Raw genomic sequence first — 24,459 nt, 5'->3', positions numbered from 1 at the left:
ATGCCATGAGTCACAGAGCACTAACAGAGTGATGCATCCGTACTTCTTTATCCTTATATGTCAGGTTTTAGCTGTAGACGTGGGCCGGACAGGCTAGAAAGAAAGAGTTCATTTCCTGACGCTGCATCCACATCCGGGCGGTCTGTCTATCCATGAATAATGAACAAATACAAAAGGCTGCTTTTAAAATGGCTTGAAGACATTGAGGATTTGTAGTATTGTATGCTATATTTTACAGCTGGACTTTGCGCCAAGCGCAATGATCTCAGTGTTATTGTTCTGTCTATAAATTTATAAGGTCAAAGTTCAAAGCATTGTGTTTAACATTTGAGTGTAATTCCACTGCTTAAAGGGATAGTTCAGTAGTTTTTGTATACAGTTCAAATGGAGGATGTTTAAAGAATCTTTAAACAGCTTTCTTGCATAAACAGTTTATGGCAACCGCATCTGTCAAGCTCCAAAAAGGACAAAACACAGAATAACAGTGGTCTACATGACTAATTACTCTGAATTACTCTGCTATTTTTGTTTTCTTTGCACACAAGAAGTATTCTCATAAGGTTGAACCACTGGACTATTTTATCGATGTCCTTACTACCTTTCTGGGCCTTGAACATGGAAGTACCGTTGCTCTCCATGCAGGGTCTGAAAGCTCTCGGGTTTCATCTAAAAAGTCTTCATTTTTGTTCAGAAGTTGAACAAAGGTCTTACGGGTCTTTAATTGTTTGTTGATCCAGTTCACAATTTAGACTGAAAGATTAAATCAGTCAGATAATTAAGTCAGTGATTTGAATTCAAGGAACCAGATCAGGACTGTGTTTCCCAAAACTATCGTAATCCTACGTAGATCACTGAAACCACTGCCACCAATGGTGTTTGAGATCTATTTAGACTTACTTTCGTGAACAGAATCAGTAAAAAAAAAAAAAGCAACTCAAATAAATGATTCGTTCACAAATCTGACTAGCCCAGTTCGAGTTCAACTCACCTACAAGGTTTGTACAGATACTGTAAAATGAAGCACTATGTTTTTCAATTTTCAAGGACATCAATCAGAGATCTTACTTATCAACACAATATCTTCTCTTTCAGATTCTAAATAAAGATACACAGATAAATAAAAATATACTAATAAAAATGGCAAAAATAAAGTGAAGCACATGCAAAGTATTATTACTAAAGTATTGCAAAGTAGACTACACTTTTATTATAGTAAAACCACAATTAATTTTCTTAAGGGATCTGTATTTGTGTATACTTTATTTTTTCTTTCTTTTACTATCCTAATGGTTTGATGTTTTCTACTGTTTAAGAAAAAAAAAACAGAAAAAAATTTGTGGAATCGCTCCGAAACCCTGATCTGAAACAAATGATTTGCCATAAGTGCTCCGAAGTCCCGAACTGAATCAAGTGATTTGTGATCCACGCTCCGAAGTTCTAATCTGAATATTGATTCGCAAACCGCACTCTGAGTCCTGATCTGAAGGTCCATGATCTAAATCATTTGCAAAGTTCCAATCTAAATCAAATGATTTGCGATCTGATTGGAGCACTTTAAAACAGTGAATCATTCTGCGGCGCAATTGTTTAAATGATTCGAAGTTTCATCCTTCACTACATGCTTTTTAAAATCAAAAAGTTTGAAAATAAATGCCTATTTTAATTTGATCTGATTTTTGCTAGTGAATTGCTTAAAATGAATGACCAAAGTCACGAGTTTGAATCAATCAGAGCGGTTCCAGCGTAAATGACTCAAATGATTCAGTGCATCTGTTCCTCTTTTCACGTCTTTTGTCATGTTTACGCAACAGTGTCAGAACTACTACTGGCTTAGCTTGCTAGTTTTATGATATTAACTGAAATATGTGAAAAAGGTATGATGTTTTGTTCTTTGCTTTTTGCATGAAAAGATACGTGCTTAATGAAAAAATGTAACACTTCTTTCATAGATACCATGTCTTTTAATAATTCAAGCACTTTTCAAGTACCTCTTCAGGAATATTGCTATTTTTAAGGGTTTTCCCAGCCTTAAATTCAAAGTACTTAGGCACCTAGGACGAACCCTGCCTGCATCAATCATCTTCATGATCTACTCAGGCTTTCAATGCTTTTTTAGAGTCTAATTCATCAATAAATCGTTCAGTTCCATTTGTGAACTGAATCAACAGTATAATGAAAGTATAAACTAACTCAAATAAAAGATTTGTTCACAAATCTGACTAGACCACACTAAAAAATGCTGGGTGAAATATGGACAAACCTAGTTCTGGGTAGTTTTATTTAACTCAACTGTTGCTTAAAAATGACTATATTTCTTGCTTAAAATTAAGCTTAATTAACAGGTTGAAAATTAACATTTCATTAATATGCTGAATAAATAATAATGAAATATTAAACATTTTTTTAATTACTTATTTATAAATGTTCACCTTTTGATTTTGGCTGATAGTAATTTTTAAACAATAGTTGAGTTGAATAAAACTACCCACAAGGTTGGGTTAAACATTTAACCCAACCATTGGTCCAAAACAACCCACTGATTCACTGTCAACTCACTGATTCAGTGATTAAGTTAAATCTGACAGTCAGTACGATCTTATGATCTGTAATGGTTGTGTGAAGATTCTCATTCTTCACAATGATTCTTTTGCCATGACTAGAGTGTAAGTGTGACTAAAATTAAACTAATGTCTTGCATAAGAAAGAGTGGAGCATTTATTTGTCACCTTAATCAAGAAAGACTATAGGGAAGCTGGTGTGAAATTACATGAATACAAAAAGAGCATTATTTGAAGTGTGAGAGTTAACGCAATCCACTTCTAATCAGTGTCACAATAAACAATCACATAAGCGCTGAGTGGCCATCGGGCGAACTAATGTTCACTGGCCATTGTTGAACGAGAGGAGGTTGATAACATCCACACCCAACCAAGACCTTATATCATCACAAATGAGACAGTTCATGAATTTCTTATCACATCTGATCCTGAAATAACCAAACAGTGCTGTTATGAGGCATGAAGACATGGCTGTCCTGCTGCGGCGGCCCAGATGCCAAGTCTATTGGGAGATGCTTGGCTCCGGTTCAGCCTAATGAAAGCCTTGTCTGCAGCGCCGCACAGCTCCCTGCATCTTTAAAAGCAGATGGATGAATATGTCCATTAATTCCTATCAGTTACTTCATATCATTTACCCAACGATTATTCAACACCATATTGACTCATTAGTACACTGTAACAAGCAGGAGGAAGAAAATGAAGCCATTTGTCTTATGGCAAATGACAAAAGATGCAGGGGCAAATTGCTGCAGTACAACTTATGCCACATTTTCTATTAGTCACACTATATAAACTTGGGTTACTGTCCACCAGCAATGTGGCGTGGTCATCTAGACATCTGATGAAACAAATGGAGGAAACGTGCCATGCTAAGATATGTCAACCTGTAGTATTTCAGAAGTAGTAAAATAATGGTTTGAATTTTAAATAGTCTAAATGTATTTATTTTTTTTTTTTCTTTAAAATGACTATATATATAGATAGTTTATAACCGTTTAAATTGCATAAATAAAAAAAATGAGCATAAATATAAAATACATGTTTATATTATGTTATATTATATTACATTATAATTTTTATACCATTTAAACTGCAAAAATATAAATGAAAAAATTAGCATAAATATAAAAGGCATGTTTATTATAATTTTATACCATTTAAATAGCACAAATATAAAAAATGAGCATAAATATAAAAGACATGTTTATATTATATTATATTATACTATACTGTGTATTATAATTTGATACCATTTAAACTGCAAAAATATAAAAAATGAGCATAAATATAAAAGGCATGTTTATATTATATTATATTATATTACATTACATTACATTATATTATATTTATTATATACATTATTTGCATAAATTATGTTTTTTTACATTTACATATGCTAAAATAAGAAACAGCATTTTAAGCTTAACAGTTTGTAACAAAAAAATGTAAATTTGATACCATTTAAACTGCAGAAATATAAAAAATAAGCATTAATATAAAAGCCATGTTTATATGTTTATTTTATATTATTATTTTTATACCATTTAAACTGCAAAAATATAAAAAATGAGCATAAATATAAAAGCCATGTTTATATTATGTTATTATATTATACTGTGTATTATCATTTTATACCAATTAAATTGCAAAAATATAAAAAATGAGCATAAATATAAAAGCCATGTTTATATTATATTATATTATACTGTGTATTATCATTTTATACCATTTAAATTGCAAAAATATAAAAAATGAGCATAAATATAAATGCCATGTTTATGTTTATTTTATATTATTATTTTTATACCATTTAAACTGCAAAAATATACAAAATGAGCATAAATATGAAAGGCATGTTTATATTATATTATATTATATTATACTGTGTATTATTATTTTATACCATTTAAATTGCAAAAATATAAAAAATGAGCATAAATAAAAAAGGCATGTTCATATTATATTATACTATATTATATTTGCATGAATTATGCTTTTTTACATTTACATATGCTAAAATGAGAAACAGCATTTTAAGCTTAACAGTTTGTAACAAAAATATGTAAATTTGATACAATAAATATAAAAGCCATATTTATATGTTTATATTATATTATCATTTTTATTCCATTTAAACTGCAAAAATATAAAAAATGAGCATAAATATAAAAGGCATGTTTATATTATATTATATTATATTATATTATACTATATTGTGTATGTGGTTATGTGGTTTTTACTTTTGTAGTCCAGTGATTATTTAGTTCTTATGCTGTCAAAAACAGAAATTAAACACTAATGAATAATGAGTCGGTTGTAAAAACAACACCAGTCAATATGAAAACTACTTTAGTGACCCAAAAAAAGTCTTATTTAAATGTTTGACTGCACAGGTTAAGAGGGAGCGAAAGAAAGAAGAGAGATCCAACACATCCAATAAAATCAATCTCACACTACCTAGACAAAATCTAGTCAGCATGATTGGATTCATTGTGATGCATGAGTGCACTCGGGTGTAACAAGTTAAATTCTGCACACACACAGAAATACACAAACTACCCATTTCTGCAAGGTCAAAATATTCCAGACCACTGGGCGCCGCCCAGCCCCCTGTCAACACGATGGCAGGACTGCAGAGTAACCTGTCACTCACATGAAGATGTGATTCCCGCACATCGATTCACCTGGAACAGGCTGTAGCCTGTCTGTCTGCTTTGCTTAACCTCAACCTGACAGCATCAGTCCAGCACGAACCTTCACCAATCTCTGTACACACACTAAACATGACATGAAAAGCAGAATATTGACTCTCCACAGCTATTCTTCTTGTAGGATAAAATGCAGCAGCAACAGCGGCTGATTTTATCACATAACATGTTATCTTCATCACATACGGAGTATAAGTCTAGTCATAGTGTAGCATCTCACTATCCAAGCCGCTAGGCTGAGAATTCAGCAGCATTTATAAAGCAAACAACAAAAGGTCACTGAATATGCATTAACATCCTACTCAGAGCTACAGCAGATTCTCACACCACTGCAGCAAAACATTTCTACATGTCAGTGATAATGCAGTTAGATAATCGGTAACTGGGGAAAAATATGGAACTGCTGACGTAAAGACACTTTCATCCTTCTTCACAAACAGATGAAGACACTGTGAAAGGAACAGCTGAGCATTTACTGTGCCAAAGCGGGCAACAGCTGCTATATTGAGCAGACGGGCTGGTGAAACTTTCTCAAGACTACTGGCTCTACTTTATTTTAGCAAATTCACATTTTACATAGGTGTTTCTGGTAAAGAAGCATAATGGAAAGGGGGTTATGAAGTCTCTTCAAGTGGTTTAACATTAAACTAGTAGCTCCTTGGAAAATGAATGGACTTATTGTATCATTACTCTGGCAAATCCATCCAATGCCACACTTGTCTGATGACTGTGTTATTCAGTATATGGATTACAATTCAACATGACTGAGCACAGAAAAATTTTATATATATGTTAAATATAATTTTAATTTCGCTGCATGTATTAACACAACACTACATAATTATACCGCCTTTGTCACCAGCAAACCTGTCATTTTTAAAACAACCTCAATTAGTCTTGCACTGCTTTTACGCCAAATGAAATATCCAACACGTCTCTTACTCACTTTGACAAACTGCAATAACAGTAAAACAACCTATGCATGGACAGGCTTAAATTTTCTCAAGTGAAATTCACATCATGCATGAGCAATGATGCATGATAGAGGAAATTGCCTGAAAAAAACTGTAAAAGCCATTTAAGACAGACTTTTGATGGAAAAAATGCTTCACAGACAAGAGCCACTTATATGCACAGTAAAAATGCACCTGGTTTCTCAGCACAGCATATATAGTAAACTGTACTAAATACTAAAAAGAGGTTGATAATTCTGACTTGTATATATCCATATGAACTAAAATTACAGTATATAATGATCTTCTTTTTATTATTTAAATAATAAGCGCATAACGTTTTTACTCATTGTCTAATGATTATTTGGTTTCCACCTTCCACTGTTTCAAAAAATAGCAATAGACAATAATTAAAACTGCTGTAGGGCACTTAAATCTTAAATAATCACTATAAAATTAATAATAATAAATAAAATAAAATATTGTCAATCTCTAATAAAGACTACAGTGTCATATCAGAAGTCATAAAAAGCATCTAATTTAGAAGATTCTTCAGCAGGCCTTGCATGAACTTTACAAAATATGTACTTCTAGAGACAAAAGATGTCTGTACAGGAGTGGTCACAGCCTAAGGACACAACAGCTATTAAAAAAAGTGCAAATAATATGTGATGGCATGACATTCATTCTGCATTCACAGTGAAACAATGGAACATGAACACAATCACAGATACTGTGTCAAACTCGTTGACCTAAAGCACAGCCCCATGACATAAAGGAGAATCTACATCCTGCAGATATTTTAAGACTTCCTCACATCCTCGGAGATGGTGGACACTGAAAGACTGTAAAAACCGTGGGTAAGGTACAAAGAACAGGGGCTTGTTTCAGCCGTCAAGCCACAGTGATGACTGTCTCATGTATAAATGTCAATGAATAATTCAACAATAATTCACCGCAATGACAAAACGAGTCTAATTTGGGAAGCGGCGACGGTAAGAAACTAGTGCACTCACGTGAAATTTGGGCCGGGTTTAGAGAAGAGTCAGCATGGATAATGGGAGAAAGCGTTTTTCATTGTCAACGTCCGATAAATAATCCGGTTTTTACGGTTTTTTCATGAAAAACTGCAGTCCTTTTCTCCGAATGGGAGAGTCGGCAAGGAGGGGACAGCGAACTGAGATTGTGGGCGTGTGCGAGGCAGCAGATGTTCGTTCATTGGTCAGCACCGGAATAGGCGGGGCTACGATCGCCAATAAGATTTAGTATTTTTGAATATGTAATTATTTAAAATATATTTCTGAAAAGGGGTGATTCACGGGTTGAGGAGCTTTTTACTTCAACCCATAACAAATCTTTTAAATAAAAAAAAAAAGAAATTTGTTAAGTGATTTATTCAATTCACTTTCTTAAAGATACAACGGTCTGTATGTGTGAGTAAAAGTGTTTTGTGCGTTATCACGTTATTAATCACAAAGCAGTTTGTAAAAAGAAAAAAAAATCATATTGTAGTACACACCATGGTAAGACGTCTTAAGATAGGAAAACGTCTAGTCATTTTTTGCTTAAACCCAATTCTGCCAAAAAAAAGAAATTGCAAGAGAATTGCAATCATATTACAGCACTACTTAATTCCAAAGGGGAGGAGACATCATTGTAGTACACACCCTGGAAACACGTCTTAAGATAGGAAAACATCTGGTCCTTTAAAAATAAATAAATCTATGACCATAGATGATATAAGTAAAGTAAGGCTGTATGGGTGGGGTTATGAGGCTGCATAGTCCAAGGGTTGGGCTTTGTTTACAGTTGGGTGGGGGAGGTAAGACTTAAGTCTTGGGCTTTCATTATGAAGGTGGTGGTTGCTATAGAGACTGCATCCAGCCTAAGGCAGCCAGATGGCAGAGGCAGACTGTCTCCCGAGCCACGTCAGCAGACATTAGGACATAGACTGAACATTATTACACATGTGCATCATATGGTGTGCTATACCAAAATAAATAAATAAATAATGAATTAATGGCTGATGTTGTTTTTATAACAAATATACTATATATATTAAATACTGGTATTTAATTATTATTATTATTATTATTATTATCAAACAAATAAAAATGTCATATTTAGCATATTAGTATTTTTTATTTATATTATACTATTAAATATTGGTTAATTTAAATTCTGTATTTTATACACTGCCAGTCAAAAGTTTTTGAACAGTAAGATTTTTTTATGTTTTTTAAAGAAGTCTCTTTTGCTCACCAAGCAGATTCAAAGTACAGCAAAAACAGTAAAATTCTGAAATATTTTTACTATTTAAAATAACTGTTTTCTATTTAAATATATATTTAAAATGTCATTTATTCTTGTGATTAAAGCTAAATTTTCAGCATCATTACTCCAGTCTTCAGTGTCACATGGTACTTCAGAAATCTTTCTAATATGCTGATTTGCTGTTCAAGAAACATTTTATTATTACTATTATCAATATTTAAAACAGTTGAGTGTATACTTTTTTTTAAATACTTTTAATTAGCAAGGATGCTTTAAATTGATTAAAAGATAAAGATGATAAAGACATTTATAATGTTACAAAAGATTTCTATTTCAGATAAATGAAAAAATTATACTCAGCTGTTTTCAACATAATAGTAATAATAAATGTTTTTGTGCAGCAAAACAGAATATTAGAATAATTTCTGAAGATCATGTGACTGGAATAATGATGCTAAAAATGTAGCTCTGAAATCACAATAATAAATTACATTTTAAAATATATTCAAATAGAAAGCAGTTATTTTAAATAATAAAAATGTTTCAAAATTGTACTGTTATTACTGTACTTTGGATCAAATAAATGCAGGCTTGGTGAGCAGAAAAACTTCTTTAAAAAACATTAAAAATCTGGTAGCGTATAATAATAATTTCATAATTTAGTTTTTTATACTGAAAAAAAACCCTATAATTTCAGCACTTGTTATTAAATTTACTGTTTATTCATATATTAAAAGAAATAAAAAAAAATCTCTAAACAATTCAAGCATTTGAAATAAACAGCATCCAGCATTTAGACACTTTACTGTACCAGCATGAAATCATACATATTACACAGTTCCTAGGCTTGTCCTACACATTCCAATAAGGCATTTTCAGGATCAGCTGGACTATAACCACATCATGTTGTGACATTCAATTAGCTGACCCTTTATTCTCAGTTCTTTGAGACTGATGATGATTCACTCACACAATCAGCCAAATACCCCCTCCCCCAAAACTCCACCCCCACAGGGTCTCAGGCTGTCTAGAAGGCACTTAGACCACCTAATACAGACCTATGGGAACATTATCTATTCTTTCTAACTAAGCCTCAATGTCTTCATCAAGGATAAGCCCCCTTTAGCTTCTCACTGTTCCTCATTAGTAAGAAGCTCAGCGGACAAATACATTTAGACAATGTTTAACTGCATTAAGTAGCATAATGTCATGGTCATAAATACACACACATAAAAATACAAATACATCTTGCCTAAAAACAAGAAAAAATGCACCATATAACATATGTGAGTGAGTAGATTTTCTTGAAATCTTATATTGAGATTGAAATGCCTAGGTTTTCCAGCAACGACTCAAATAAAAGGCCTTCTTTTATTTCTATAGCATTGAAAACCACAAATTACATGAAACTCTCTATTCTCGTTTTCACCGTGTAGGCGAGTGCTTTGACTGGTCTGCCACAGGAAGCAGAATTTCAGACCTACAATGACCATTCAGACTGTACTCAATGAGTACATATTTTCAAAGAGAAAATATTTTTGTTACAATTTTATGTTTTACTTACTATATAGGCTGAGGATAATTCCTCTTAGTCTTGGTGCTGTAAATGTGACCCTGGACCACAAAATCAGTCATAAGGGTCCGTTTTTTAAAACTGAGATTTATACATGAATACATAAGCTTTCAGTTGATGTATGGTTTGTTAGGATCGAACAATATTTGGTCGAGACTATTTGAAAATCTGGAATCTGAGGGTGCAAAAAAAATAAATAAATAAAAAAAATAAAAATATTGCTTTTAAAGTTGTTTAAAGTTTGATATTTACGGTTGGAAATTTACAAAATATCTTGACCTGTACTTAATATCCTAATGATTTTTAGCATAAAAAAGATCATTCTGACCCACACAATGTATTTTTGGCTATTGCTACAAATACATCCTTGCTACTTAAGACTGGTTTTGTGGTTCACAAATGGTTCATTTTAGCACATACAGAAGCAGTATCATCATGGGAAAATGTTGTGTACTGCCCCCTTGTGTAAAATAAAGAGCAGTGCAGGCACTGATCTCTCTTTTTTATTTTTTGAATGCTATGTAATTGCATGTGTGCATTTTTTTCTTTTTATAGGAGACACGGATGTCCATTTAATGTTTTAACAAGCAAACCGTGATGAAGCACCAAGCTTGTTTTCCACAAACGTAGCATGACACCAACATTAATGGCTTAATAAATTAAAAAAACCTCTTTTTTAAGATCATGGGTCTACGCTGTCAGAATCAAGCTCTTTTGCTTTGTCTTTTTCACGCCAACGCTTAAATAAAGACATAAAGCTGAAGCCCTCTTTAGTGCTTTTAAAAGAGATAGTTTGGCTATTTCTCTTCCCAGTGTTAAATTGCAAGTTAGGCGCTGTTTCTTCAGTCTTTGCCTCCGGCTTGGCGGGTTGTGATTGCGATGAGTCAACAGATTGTGATTCCTCTTTAGAATCAGATGGCTGTGTGTCTGAATCTTTAACAGTCTCGGTAGAGTTTTGTATTGTGGTGATCATACCACAATCCACAGATTTCCCTTTTCCAATAACACCTATAGAGGGCGCCGGAGATGCGTTTAGATTACTAGGCACGAATAGATCCTCTTGGCTGGTATTTCCACATCTGGCCTCGGGAAGTGCGATCGTGTGCCGGCGATTGATGATCTGGCCATTCTGCAGCAGAGAGGTGGATTTCGAACTGTTTTCTTCTATGGTCATGATCAGCAGCTGCTTTCTGTCTTCCTGGAAAAACGTCTCCTTCCTGGGAGAAAGAATCGGTGACAGGGCCTCGCCAGATGAAATGCTGCTTCGACTGGATTGATACTGTAAAACTTTCCGTGACACCTCTCTCATATTTTGCACCTCTTTGTCAGTCTGGATATCTTCCTCCTCCTCTACTGTGAATACAGCGATACGTTGATTTCCTAAGGAATCCGGGCTTTTCTGCTCTGGGCTTGAGACTGTAATCTCTGGGTGCTTGGGTGTCTCATCTTTATCAATGGTCTCCATGATTAAAGAGGACTGCATGACATTTTTGATCCAGCTGTCTCTCTTGACCTCTCTGTTGTTAGCGGGGCGGTTTTCCTGCGAGGCGGTCTCAGTAAGACTTGCCTGCGTGGGTGAACTGGTCCCGGCTCTACGGCGGGATTGGCGACTGTTGAACCTCTGTAGGATGGACTCCAGAGCAGCTCCTTCTATGTCTTTGTCTCGTGAGGAGCAGGTGGCGGTGGAACGTCGCTTGGCTGCGATCTGAGTACGCTCTCGCTGTCTGCGCTTCACCTCCACCATTTCTCGTTCAAGATTCTCCTATATGGAGAAGAGAAATGACACGGGCATAAGTTAATGAAAATTAGACAATATTTTGCTGTACATGCTGTGCTGGTATTTTGGCAGGTTTAGGACCTCTGTAGACAGCTGACCCTATTGAAAAAAACTGCATATGCTGGTTAGGTATGTTTTGAAGCATGGCTCCTGGTTTAAGCTGGTCAAGAGCTGGTTTAAGCTGGTTCTTAGCTGGTCATGTGCTAGCTCCTGCTCAGGACCAGCACATGACCAGGTTTGGGGGCAGTCATGGCCTGGTGGTTAGAGAGTTGGGCTTGTAACCCAAAGGTCATTGGTTTGATTCCCACACCAGCAGGAATTGAAGGTGAGCAGCGCTCTTTCCACCTTCAATGACTCCATGAAGTGCCCTGAACCAAGGCACCAAACCCCCAGTTGCTCCCTGGGTGCTCGAGCAATGGCTGCCCACTGCTCCGGGTGTGTGTTCACCTCTCACTGCTGTGTGTGTGCCCTTGTGATGGATTAAATGCAGAGGACCAATTTTGAGTATGGGTCACCATACTTGACAATATGTCATCACTTTCACTTTTTCTAAACCAGCTTATGACAAGTTAAAACAAGCTTAAACCAGCAGCCATGCTTCAAAACATACCTAACAAGCATATGCTGGATTTTTCAGCAGGGGACTCCCAAAGCTTTTGATTAGTTTGCGTGAGTAACAGAAAATAACTTTTGCAATTTTTAAATTTTAAGGGCATTTTTACTTTTAGAAGTCCACATTTTTCCAAACTAATTAAATGTATGCATTATTTTTTTGTGTCAAATTATTACATTTAATCAATAAATTTAAATTGTAAGGCACTATAGGGTTGTTACCAATCAAATCAAAATCAGCATCAACAAAATTTGTGTTTGCAGTGCAGAGATGGCACAGAATCAGCATCTGAAATGGCATTTATCTGTATTTACAGACAGTTTAATGCAGGTCATAAATGCATTTAACATGCAGTTACAAACAAAACTGATATTTGAAATGATTTTGGGGAAAAAAAGGTAAAATATATTTTAAATATAAACCTAAAATTGTCAGTAGGTGGCGGCAAATGACTGCATGAGTGAGTCACTGAGTCATTCATACAACCGATTTGTTCAAAGGGCTAATTGATTTAGTAAATAAACACTGTTGTGTATTGCTCTAAAACTGCTGTGGCTTTGTTTGAAACTATTTTCATCGATGAAATAGAGCAAAAACAAGAACTTGTGTCTAAAATGTAAGTCAGTTAATATTAACTTGTTTATTCGATTGTTTTATAAAATCAGTATCACATTTGCAAAGTTTGGAGAAAAAACTACTCTTTGTGTGATATTAACTATATCAGATTATATGGGGCATATTTGCCCCCTTATCTTGAATTTTTGGGGAATTCTAAATGTATTTTACTAGACTGAATATATTGTGATATACACTGGGTAATGTCAAATCACATATAATTTAAACAACAATTATGATATTATATAATGATATATATTACATGCCCCTATCAGAAATAATTTTAATATCTAAATATGTCAAGAAACATTTCGTATTATTATCAGTATTGAAAGCATTGGTGTTGCTTCATATTTTTGTGAAAACAGAGATACATTACAGAAAATTCAAGAAAACTAGACTTTTTTAAATACAGCTTTTTGAAACAATATACATGTCTTTACTGCCACATTTGATCAGTTGAATGTGTTCTTGCTTAGTGTAGTGTATATTGTATTTCGTCTTCACTTTGTTCTTCTTTGTTTGAAAATTTTCAAAAAATAAATTTTCAATGTAGTCTCAGACATTCGGACATCATTTCAGTACACCAATTCACATATTTTTCTCAAAAGTATTAATTTTTTTAGGTGTAAAAACATGTTTATATGCACGTACAATGCATCTTTAGATGGTACAATTACCTGAACCGCTCTTTTGAACTTGTCACAGAAAGAGTGGAAGATGGAGCAACACTCCTCTAGTTTGAACTGAGCTGGATCCTCGCAGAAATACTCCGCTACCAAATCGCTCACTGCAGAAAGGTTTTTGAAGGCTGCCTCGGTCTCCTTTAACCTGGTGTCTGCATTCTAAAACAGAAAAAAGAAAAGATAAATTGTAGAAACTTCTTATTTAACAACATTTCATGCAATCAGGGAAATGTACTGAGGTCAGTGTGTCAGCACATCAACAGTCAATGAATTCAATACAAGTGTGTTACCATACCTAGAGACTTTGGACAAAAAACGTGCATGCTCATATTTAGAGATAAACTAAACAGGTCTTAAGGACTTGTGACACACAAAATGCCTCACCTGCAGAAAATCCCTCATCTGCTCTTCCAGATCTGGCTGTTTACTAGCATTCTGCTTTACCACCTGGACTGTACTCACTTCCTTTTGGAAATCAGACTCGATTTCCTGCTTATGGATCCTGTATTGCAGAAGACAGACAAAATAGTTTTTGCATTTTCAGTGCTATTTAGTATTGAGCACAATAAATTGACCTTTACAGATCAATTGAAAGACTTCTGCTTAAGCAAGCTTGAGATTCTAAACTCAATATATCAAATTGATTATGTTGCTTGTCAATATACAAGAGGAAATTACTGAGTATTAAAATTTCATATAACAGTTATTGTTAGTATAACAGTATAGTAGTATTGTTAACTACAACTATAAAAAAGGAAAAAAACAATAAATCAAAAACAATATATTAGTGCTGTCAAATCTGTCAAGTAATGTCAAGCTGAATAATCATGATTAATCGATTAATCGGATCCAAAATAAAAGTTTGTGTTTACATAATATGTCTGTGTACTGTGTATATTTATATGTATATATACATATAAATACACACACATACATGTATATATATTTAAGACATATTTACAGATATACACTACCGTTCAAAAGTTTGGGGTCAGTACATTTTTATTGTTTCTTTTTTTTTTTTTTTTTTTTTTAAAGAAATTAATACTTTTATTCACTAAGGATGTATTAAGTTAATAATTAAAAGTTTATTAAAAGTTAATAATAAATAATTTACATTGTTATAAAATATTTATATTTTGAATAAACACTGTACTTTTTAAACTTGTTATTCATGAAAGAATCCTGAAAAAAAAAAAAATCACAGGTTCCAAAAAATATTTGGCAGCACAACTGTTGATATTATCCAACATTGATCATTCTAATAATAAATCCGCATATTAGAATGATTTCTGAAGGATCATGTGACACTTAAGACTGGAGTAACAGCTGATAAAAATTCAGCTTTTCATCACAGGAATAAATTCTATTTTAAAGTATGTTAAAATAAAAAACATTATTTTATATTGTAAAAACATTTTGCAATATTACTGTTTTTTTTTCTATATTTTTAATCAAATAAATGCAGCCTTGATGAGCATAAGAGACTTCTTTAAAGACTATTACAAGTCTTACTGACCCCAAACTTTTGAACGGTAGTGTATGTGTGTATAAATATGTGACCCTGGATCACAAAACCAGTCATAAGGGTCAATTTTTCAAAACTGAGATTTATACATCATCTGCTATAATATAAATAAGCTTTGCATTGATGTATGGTTTGTTAGGATAGGACAATATTTGGCATATATATATATATTAGTATTTATATATGATTTATATTATATATAAATATAAATAGATATTACATATATTTCCTAAATATATGTATGTATGTATGCATGCATGCATGTGTGTATTTTTATATATACATATAAAAATACACAGTACACACACATATATTATGTAAACACAAACTTTTATTTTGGATCCGATCAATCGATTAATCGCGATTAATCGTGATTAATCGACTTGACAGCACTAACTATATAAATATAAGAGGAGAAACTTAAACTTAAAAGACTTCGACAAAAATGAGGAATGTTGCTTTGGCAGCTAATTGAAAGATAGTTGAAGTACAACCACTAAAATTACTACAGCTAAAACTAATATACAAATAATATTTCTCTTTAAAGCTAAGGAGAAGTATTTTTAGAAATAAAAACTAATAAAAATGACAAAAGAACATAACAAAATGACTAAAAACTGAACCTTTAAAAATAAAAGCTATTCAAAACAATAAATACTACAATAGTATATAGAGCATACTAAAATAACACTGGTTAAAATGCTGGTTTTTGTAATAGATTTTTGTAATGTGTGTGCGTTTATATACAGCTACAAATAAATGAATCGCATAAAATAATTACAAGAAAAAAGAATTATAGGGAATTATAGGAAAGAGCCATATTTTTCAAACAGCAATGTGTGGCCTACCTTGCCGCATCTCCAATGTGCTGTAGTTGCTCTGGGAACTTCAGCAACGATGCATCAATTTTCTGGGCTTGCTGTGGTAACAGACACATAAGAAAATAATTAAAATGTAAATAAAACTGCGTGTGTTATGTGGCTAGCTCCACAGTATAATATTTAACATCATAGCTACCATTGCAACATAGTGCATGAGGTTCATTCCAGGCTTGTTGGCTTTGGTATCTGCTAGTTTGAGAAGAGATGTTATCCGAAATCCCACAGCGCTGCCAGCGTACCCTCCCTGGTGGAAGTGAGGACAGAATGATTAGGATCTCATGAAAATGTAAACATACTCACATGTGCAGTGGATCATGCTGTTTTGAGGTTAACCAAATTTAACCATTGTTAACAAGCGTAACTAGATACAGTGGCATGATTGTACTCACAGAGTTCATGTAGTTGCCTGTCTTCAAGACCAGACGAATGACTGAATGTAGATCAGCACATTTCAGCAGCTCTGGAAATAATTTCATACATGGGTTAGGAGAAATAAAATAAATCAAACATACTAATAAACAAAGTACTGCAGTACTGTCATGTTTTGGACTTACCTACAAACTTAGTCATGCTCTAAGGAATTACATAAATAGGATGAAGACTCAGTATGACTGTTTTTGAAGGTGATTAAAGGATTTAAATGAAATTTAAAAGGAATAATTAAAAATAATGACTAGCTCTAGTCAAATGCCGTAATATACTTTAATCTGTGACTTATTTATAACTCTTTAAATTTTATAGGAAATTTCAGTACAATTTATCATGTACATTTAAAGTATTAAAAAATAGAGTATATATGTGTGTACTGTGTATATTTAGATGTATAAATGCACACATACATGTATGTAAACAAACTTTTATTTTGGATGCGATTAATCACAGTTAATCAATTTGACACATACATGTAAACTTTTACTTTGGATGCGATTAATTGATTTGACACATACATGTAAACTTTTATTTGGGATGCGATTAATTACGATTAATTGATTTGACACATACATGTAAACTTGTAGTTGAGATGCGATTGATCGATTTGATACATGTAAACTTTTATTTAGGATGTGATTAATTGTGTTTGATCGATTTGACACATGTAAACTTTTATTTGGCATGCGATAAATCACGATTAATCGATAGGTCACATATATGTGAACTTTAATTTGGGATGCGATTGATCGATTTGATACATACATGTAAACTTTTAGTTTTAGGATGTGATTAATTGTGTTTGATCAATTTGACATGTAAACTTTTATTTGGCATGCAATAAATCACGATTAATCGATTTGAGACAAACGTGAACTTTAATTTGGGATGCGATTGATCGATTTGAGACATATGTAAATGTTTATTTGGGATGCGATTAATTGCAATTAATCGATTTGACACATACATGTAAACTTTTATTTGGCATGCGATTAATTGCGGTTTATCAATATTATACATTGTACATGTAAACTTTAATTTAGGATGCGATTGATTTATTTGACACATACATGTAAACTTTTATTTGGCATGCGACTGATCGATTTGACACACATACTTGTAAACTTTTATTTGGGATGCGATTAATAACGATTAATTGATTTGACACATACATGCAAACTTTTATTTGGGATGTGATTACTTGTGATTGATCAATTTGTATTTATATACAGTATAATATTATTAATTATTCCGATTACATTAGTGCATATAATAATCCTAAACTATATATAAATAATAACCAGTTTCTGAAAACTGAAACAATTTGTGACTTCCCTGCTTCAGAAAAGGGAAGAGGGCATGAAGGCTATGTTGACTTAGCAGACAGCTTTAAACATATTTCAATCTTACCTTGTCCAGCAGAGGTCATGACTGCAATAGAGTGATTCACTTCGTCCATAAAATGAGGGAATTCCTCTTTGAGTACCAAACTGTTCAACCGTTCCTCATAGCTAGAGGAAGAACAAAGAAATACAATCATGATGGTATATATACTGTAAAATTCACTTACATTATGACCTACAAATCCACTGTCTTGTACTGATAATCAATACTTGGCGATGGAGATAAAACATGAGCAATACTGTGCAAATTACTCTGTGTACAGTTGTGCAAGTGTGTATTTGTCTTTCTGCGGCTGTATCCACCCACCAAGGAACTTTGACAAGTTGTACCATGAACCGATCTGCCTCAGAGAGAGTTGAACAGTCTCCTTTAAAATCAAGAAGCTGACGCACCTAATAAAAGAAGAAACACAATACATAACAGTAAGCTTTCAGTTTAAATCAAATGAAATTTCAGTTTGCAATTCAAATTGCTGCATGAAAAACTCTTATTCAGTTTTTAAGTACGCAAACATATATATTTAAGTTCCATTGCAACAGTATCAGAGCCTTGGAATTGCTCAACGAGTGTAACTAAAGCCCTGATCCATTTATTACACCCACCTCTCCATCCTCTGGCAGTAGTTTGCACAACTCCTTCAGTTTCCCAGTGCCAAATTTTTCTCCTCTGCCGTTGATAATGTCGTCAATCATTCCACTCACTGACCTGTGGAGAAAGAGGTGGTAGAATTACAGATCAAGGCCTGCAGAAGTTACAAAATCTCAGATTTTTTAGAGGTCGAATGGAATTGGATCTCTGCTAATTTCACTATATAAAACCCCAGTCTTTTTTATGTTTTTATGGCAGAGGCATTATGCAAAAATAAAATACAACACTTGTATCTTATACTCGATCCCTGTTTTATGTGCAATAACAAGTGTGCCATTTGTAGGTTAATTTTCCAGTGCTGTACACATTGCTATTCTGTGGCGTGTCAACTTGGCTTTGTTTGTTTGAGTGGCCCAACACTTAAACAGTGACTCAACTAATGGCATGGCAAGCGGGACTACCTGTTTCTCCATCCAACGGCAGCTGCTGGAATGTCTGAGAAACTTGTATGAAATCAATCAATACTTACACCACTAATGGAACAGACGCTCTCCATCTTTAAATAGACTGATAACATTGTAAAAGTCAATTCTAATTTCAGCATTGTTCTCCAAAATGACAGATCTGTTAAGTAAAGGATAGAGGAAGTGGCCAACATATGGACTTCCACACTATGAGTCATACTTCACCTTGTTCTGACTGCTTCATGCACTTAATCTCCTCTTCCTGGCCAACTACAAAAAATACCGCCACTAGACAAGCCCATTCTTGCTTTTTAAGAGATACAGAACCACACCAAAGTGGTATCACAAGCTCTAGTGCTAAAAGCAATACAAAACTGATGTATTCATTAACAAGTCAAAGTTAAAACTGTCACAATCAACTAATCAATATCTGAAGAGAAACACTGCATGATTAAGGCAACTGCTGATGATGTGAATAATGCAAACTGCATCTTATCTTCATGTTGAAGATATGGACTGCCTGATGTTGTCAGAAAAAAATTCATTTGGCTTGCAGAGACATGTGAGCAGTCTATCATATGACTACTGCGTGTTTCCACCCTAGGATCTGCTGACGAAATAGAGTGCTTTCCTTAATACTCCTTTGTGATACACTCACCTTCTGAACTGCTTGAGGAAGATACCAATGTTCATGTTCTTCTTGGAGTTAAGGATGGTCACCTGGCAAAGGAAAGAGCCATTATATTGTATGAACAATGTTTGACAAAGACAGCATTCAGACTTTTTATGGATATTACATCATTAACATAAATGTAAACAGATTTGTATGAAGCATTTACTCCACCCTAATGTGTTTCATCATTTATGAACTATGAAAAATAATGATGATTTATGAATAACAACAACCCTGCCTATTAATTTCTTGCATTAAAAATAATCACCAGAACGTTGTGATGATGTGATTCAACGGTTGTAAAATTAGACGTTCTGCATCACAATGTTTTTTAAATGAAAGCTATTCAATATTGGCGGAGTCCACCTTATGTAAACACATACAGAAAAGAAGAATCACTGCACCTTTAAAAATAGCTGAGATCAAAGGACAAACATAGTCAAGTGGCGTACATATATGTCACAGCATTGTCTTTTGACTGTAAGTATTATTTGCAAGAGAAAGTTACATCAAATCTAGTTACTAGGATGTTTTTTCTGCCCATGGGCCACCACATGACAAATCATGATTACAACACTAAAAACTGCAAAAATCGTTCCAAATGACTCGCCGAAATGAACAATCATCAACAATCAACAATTATTCTGGAAAACACACCAGTCACAATTTGAAATCAGACTGTTATATAAATGTCCTTGTAGGAACTTCTTTTCCACTTATCTATATGAAATTACTAATAGTTACCAATTAGTTCTGTATTAGGTAACTTTGGCAGAAGTAAAGCCAGTTTATAAACGTGTTCTCTGACAAAATGTCATAACCTAGCCACCTTTTGCTGAATTTATTATGCAATATACTAAACTTATATACTAAAAGAGAGAAATTATGACAAAAATGGTAATTACCACATTAGCGTGCATAAATATATATATATATATATATATATATATATATATATATATATATATATATATATAAAAAAAAAATACAATAATAATTAATCCACAATAGCATGCATAATTTACACTATGAAAAGGGATAACATGCTATTGTTACCTTAATTAATTTTATCTTTGTACAAGATAAAAAGTTTTTATTGAAATATATTGATATTATTGATATATTTATTTATGTAAAAAATGTGTTAAAAAAGTGTGTGTATATAGATAGATAGATAGATAGATAGATAGATAAAAAAATAATATTAATTATATATATGTGTGTGTGTAATTATACATATTTTTTATTAATATTACTTTTTTATTTAAGATAAAGATAATTATTAAGATAAAGATATATATATATATATATATATACATATATATATATATATATATATTTTTTTTTTTTCATTTTTAAGATTTTAAGAAAAAAATATATTAGTAATTACTCCACAACAACATGCATAATTTACACTATGAAAAGGGCTAACATGCAGTTGTTACCTTAATTTTATCTTTATTTAAAATATTTTTTTTTTCTTTATGTTAAAAATGTTTTATATAAGTATATTTTAGGGTATTTTTTAAATACATTTTAACATAAAGTAAAACAATTAAAAAATACATTTATATATTTTATTAAAAATTAATTTAAAAGATTTTTAAACATGACTGAATCAACCCAAATCTACTGGGTTAGGAAAAAGAATATATATATATATATATATATATATAAAAGGGTTATATCAGGTAGAAGTAGCTTTAGATAGTAAAGCTCTAAAAGTACACTACATGAAAGATAAGTGACCATAAAGAAACGGTTTATGCAAAACTAGCAATTATGACACCTCTTGCATGCAGCATGAAAATATATGATGCTTGAATCACCTTCATCTCTGTAATCATTACTACAGTAACAATTACAGAACCCAAAATAAACAGTATATATAAATTAAGTGAGGATACAACTAAGTAAAAGTCATCTCTATTACAGACTGGCTGGGACAGTCACTGTCCCTACCCCGGTGATAAGTTTGATGTAAGCATATGCAAATCTCACTGGTGAAATGTGTCTGGAAACACCCATTTACTGTAAGCCTGCAGGCACAAACAACATTTCTGGCACATTCTACTTGAACTCACCATTTCGGGTCCTGAGGCACTGCTCGGGGACTGGAGTATACTGCGGCGGGCTGTGGCCTTGACCTGTTTCTGCTCATTGCGGCTGAAAAGCTCTTCCATACGTTTGGTGTCCAACTCAAACTCACTGTTCTTCTCGGCCGTCCATATGTTATGTTTGCCAAGCACAGTGTCTTTAGGTATGGCCTCCCAATTGAAATTACGCATTTTAGAGGCCCGCATCGGGCTTCTGGTAAATGGGCCTCCACCACCGAAAAGGGCAGGGGGTGGAGGAGGAGGGGGAGGTGGGGCATTAGGTGGTGGTGGTGGCGGTGGTGGTGGAGTCATGATTTGGATGTCACTTGCAAAGATAATGCTGCATCATCCCTTTAAAGAAAAGTCAGAAAAAGAAACCATATGGAAATCGTGTGTCTACAGTATGTTAATAGATGCTGTCATTTCCCTGAATAGGGAAGAGTTAGTGTTGGTAGGGAAGTTAACCAAGAAACTCTAGGTAATAAACACTGGTGATTACAAAACTAGCAAAACCAGGACACTCATTTTTTAGATGACCTCTGACTTTTACGCAAAGACTATCAAAAAAAAAAAAAAAAAAAAAAATATATATATATATATGTATATATATAACTAATATAAAAAAGTAAATAATATAATAATAAAATTCAATTATATATATATATATATATATATATATATATATATATATATGACCTCTGACTTTTATGCAAAGACTATCAAAAAATAATAATAATAATTATATATACATATATGTATATATATAACTAATATAAAAAAGTAAATAATATAATAATAAAATTCAATTATATATATATATACATATATATATATATATATATATATATGACCTCTGACTTTTATGCAAAGACTATCAAAAAAAAAATTATATATATATATATATATATATATATATATATATGTAAATATATAACTAATATAAAAAAGTAAATAATATAATAATAAAATTCAATTATATATATATATATATATATATATATATATGACCTCTGACTTTTATGCAAAGCCACTTAAAATATATATGAATAATATATAACTAATAGAAAAAATTAACTATACATATATATTAGGGCTGGCAAACGATTAATCGCATACAAAATAAAAGTAAAATGAGTTTGCCTAATATATGTGTGTGTACTGTGTGTATATATAAATACACACAAATTACTGTAAATATTTAAGAGAAATATGTTATGTACAAAATATTTTTATTTATATGTAATATAAATTCTATAAAATTTATAAAAAATAAATATACTTGTAAATATTTCTTAAATATATATATATATATATATATATATATGAATGTGCTTGTATTCATATACACATAATAATTACACAGTACACATTAATATATTAGGAAAACTCACACTTTTATTTTTTATATTTTTATATTATTTTATTAATTGCGATTAATTATATATATTATAAAAATGTAGGTCTATAATTCATAGAAAAAATAAAAAAGCAATATAGTATGGGTTAGTTCAACCACAATATCTGTAGAAACTTTTACAGCTTAAAAAACATCTCCAACCAAGTACCATGGTTGTTTTTTTGTTTTTGTTTTTACTACAGTTGATGGTAATAATATGGTACACTCACATAGGCCTATACACATACTGATTTTGATTAACAAATCAATATAATACTACTTAAATGGTACTGTAAAGTCTTATAACAACCTACTTCATGAAGAAAGACTTGATCGCCCACGGTCTGTTTCTTAAAACCGTGGCATCTTCGTATTTTAATTCATAGAAATTATTTACTTACTCGTTTGAGAGGTATCCAGACGTCTCCCAAAAGAATCTACTGTTTGACCATATCCGAATTTCCTTCGGCTATATACTCCAGACGAGAAAAACGTGCTCCATGTTAGTCTGTCACACGGGACTATCGGTTACTGCAAAGCCGTTCTGCGGAAGGGTTGATGTTGCAATCCTTTGCTCTCTTACCTGTTGCTCACGCCCAGAACTCGTCAGCGCTTGTTCCAGACGTAATCCTGTGTCACTGTTCAAATTTCAGAAAGTACCATGTAAGTGTGTATTCACCATAGGTATTCACCCAATTTAACGGATAATAACAACGAGTACCGTTAGAAAGAGAAGCTGTGCTGTTTACTTTTTTTCGGGTAACGGCCGTTTCACACGGGTTAATATTTAAATAAGCAAAATATAATGTCTTAACGCTGAATTACGCCGCCAAATTTATAAAGTGTAAAACACTTTACACTTTACACTAAAATAGATTGTAAAACCATTAGGTGCTAAAATTTAAGGTTTGTTTAGCAACAAAAAAACAACCGTTAGGTCCGTAAGATTCAGAATTTTTACAGGCATAAAAATTTTTAAGTTAAATACCGATTTATGTACATTTTACTACACAGTTGTACATTGAAAACTAACGCCTTTGTGTTACATACAGTGTTGGGAAGGTTGGAAATGTAATAGGTTACAGATTACAAGTTACTCGATTTAAAATGTAATAAGTAGTGTAACTTTTCAGTTACTTTATTAATGTAACTTACTTTTGATTACTTTTCTAAATTTCTAATATTTTCAACTGTTAATCATTTTAAAACATTTAAACATTTGTATGAAACAATAGAGCAAGTC

General features: G+C 32.6%; 2 protein-coding genes across 2 annotated transcripts in view; both read right to left on the bottom strand.

The window, feature by feature from the left end:
- Positions 1-7,395, bottom strand: part of trim3a (tripartite motif containing 3a) — a 31,888-nt gene extending 24,493 nt beyond the window's left edge. The window contains exon 1 of the mRNA XM_051129655.1: positions 7,236-7,395. The gene's annotated coding sequence lies outside the window, so the exon portion shown is untranslated. The remainder of the gene's footprint in view (positions 1-7,235) is intronic.
- A 3,226-nt stretch (positions 7,396-10,621) lies between these two features.
- Positions 10,622-23,749, bottom strand: fhdc4 (FH2 domain containing 4). The gene is made up of 12 exons (XM_051128487.1): positions 23,618-23,749; positions 21,809-22,171; positions 19,710-19,771; positions 18,602-18,704; positions 18,306-18,391; positions 18,006-18,106; positions 16,556-16,626; positions 16,303-16,410; positions 16,134-16,204; positions 14,142-14,259; positions 13,752-13,916; positions 10,622-11,828 (listed from the first exon to the last, which is right to left on the bottom strand). The coding sequence occupies exons 2-12, from the start codon at positions 22,130-22,132 to the stop codon at positions 10,749-10,751; spliced, it is 2,289 nt and encodes a 762-aa protein (XP_050984444.1). The 5' UTR covers positions 22,133-22,171; positions 23,618-23,749; the 3' UTR covers positions 10,622-10,748.
- Positions 23,750-24,459: the final 710 nt, after the last annotated feature.

This window comes from Labeo rohita, chromosome 15, assembly GCF_022985175.1.
Source record: "Labeo rohita strain BAU-BD-2019 chromosome 15, IGBB_LRoh.1.0, whole genome shotgun sequence".
Taxonomy (NCBI): Eukaryota; Metazoa; Chordata; class Actinopteri; order Cypriniformes; family Cyprinidae; genus Labeo; species Labeo rohita.
The sequence above is the reverse complement of the archived record's forward strand: the minus strand, read 5'-3'. Positions and strand labels throughout refer to the sequence as shown.

Excerpts from the sequence above, each read along its gene's own strand:
- fhdc4 (XM_051128487.1), bottom strand. The coding sequence starts at position 22,132 with ATGACTCCACCACCACCGCCACCACCACCACCTAATGCCCCACCTCCC. Across the intron at positions 19,772-21,808 it reads GTGCCTCAGGACCCGAAATG|GTGACCATCCTTAACTCCAA; the intron begins GTGAGTTCAAGT and ends TTCCTTTGCCAG. Across the intron at positions 13,917-14,141 it reads AGATGAGGGATTTTCTGCAG|AATGCAGACACCAGGTTAAA; the intron begins GTGAGGCATTTT and ends TTTCTGTTTTAG.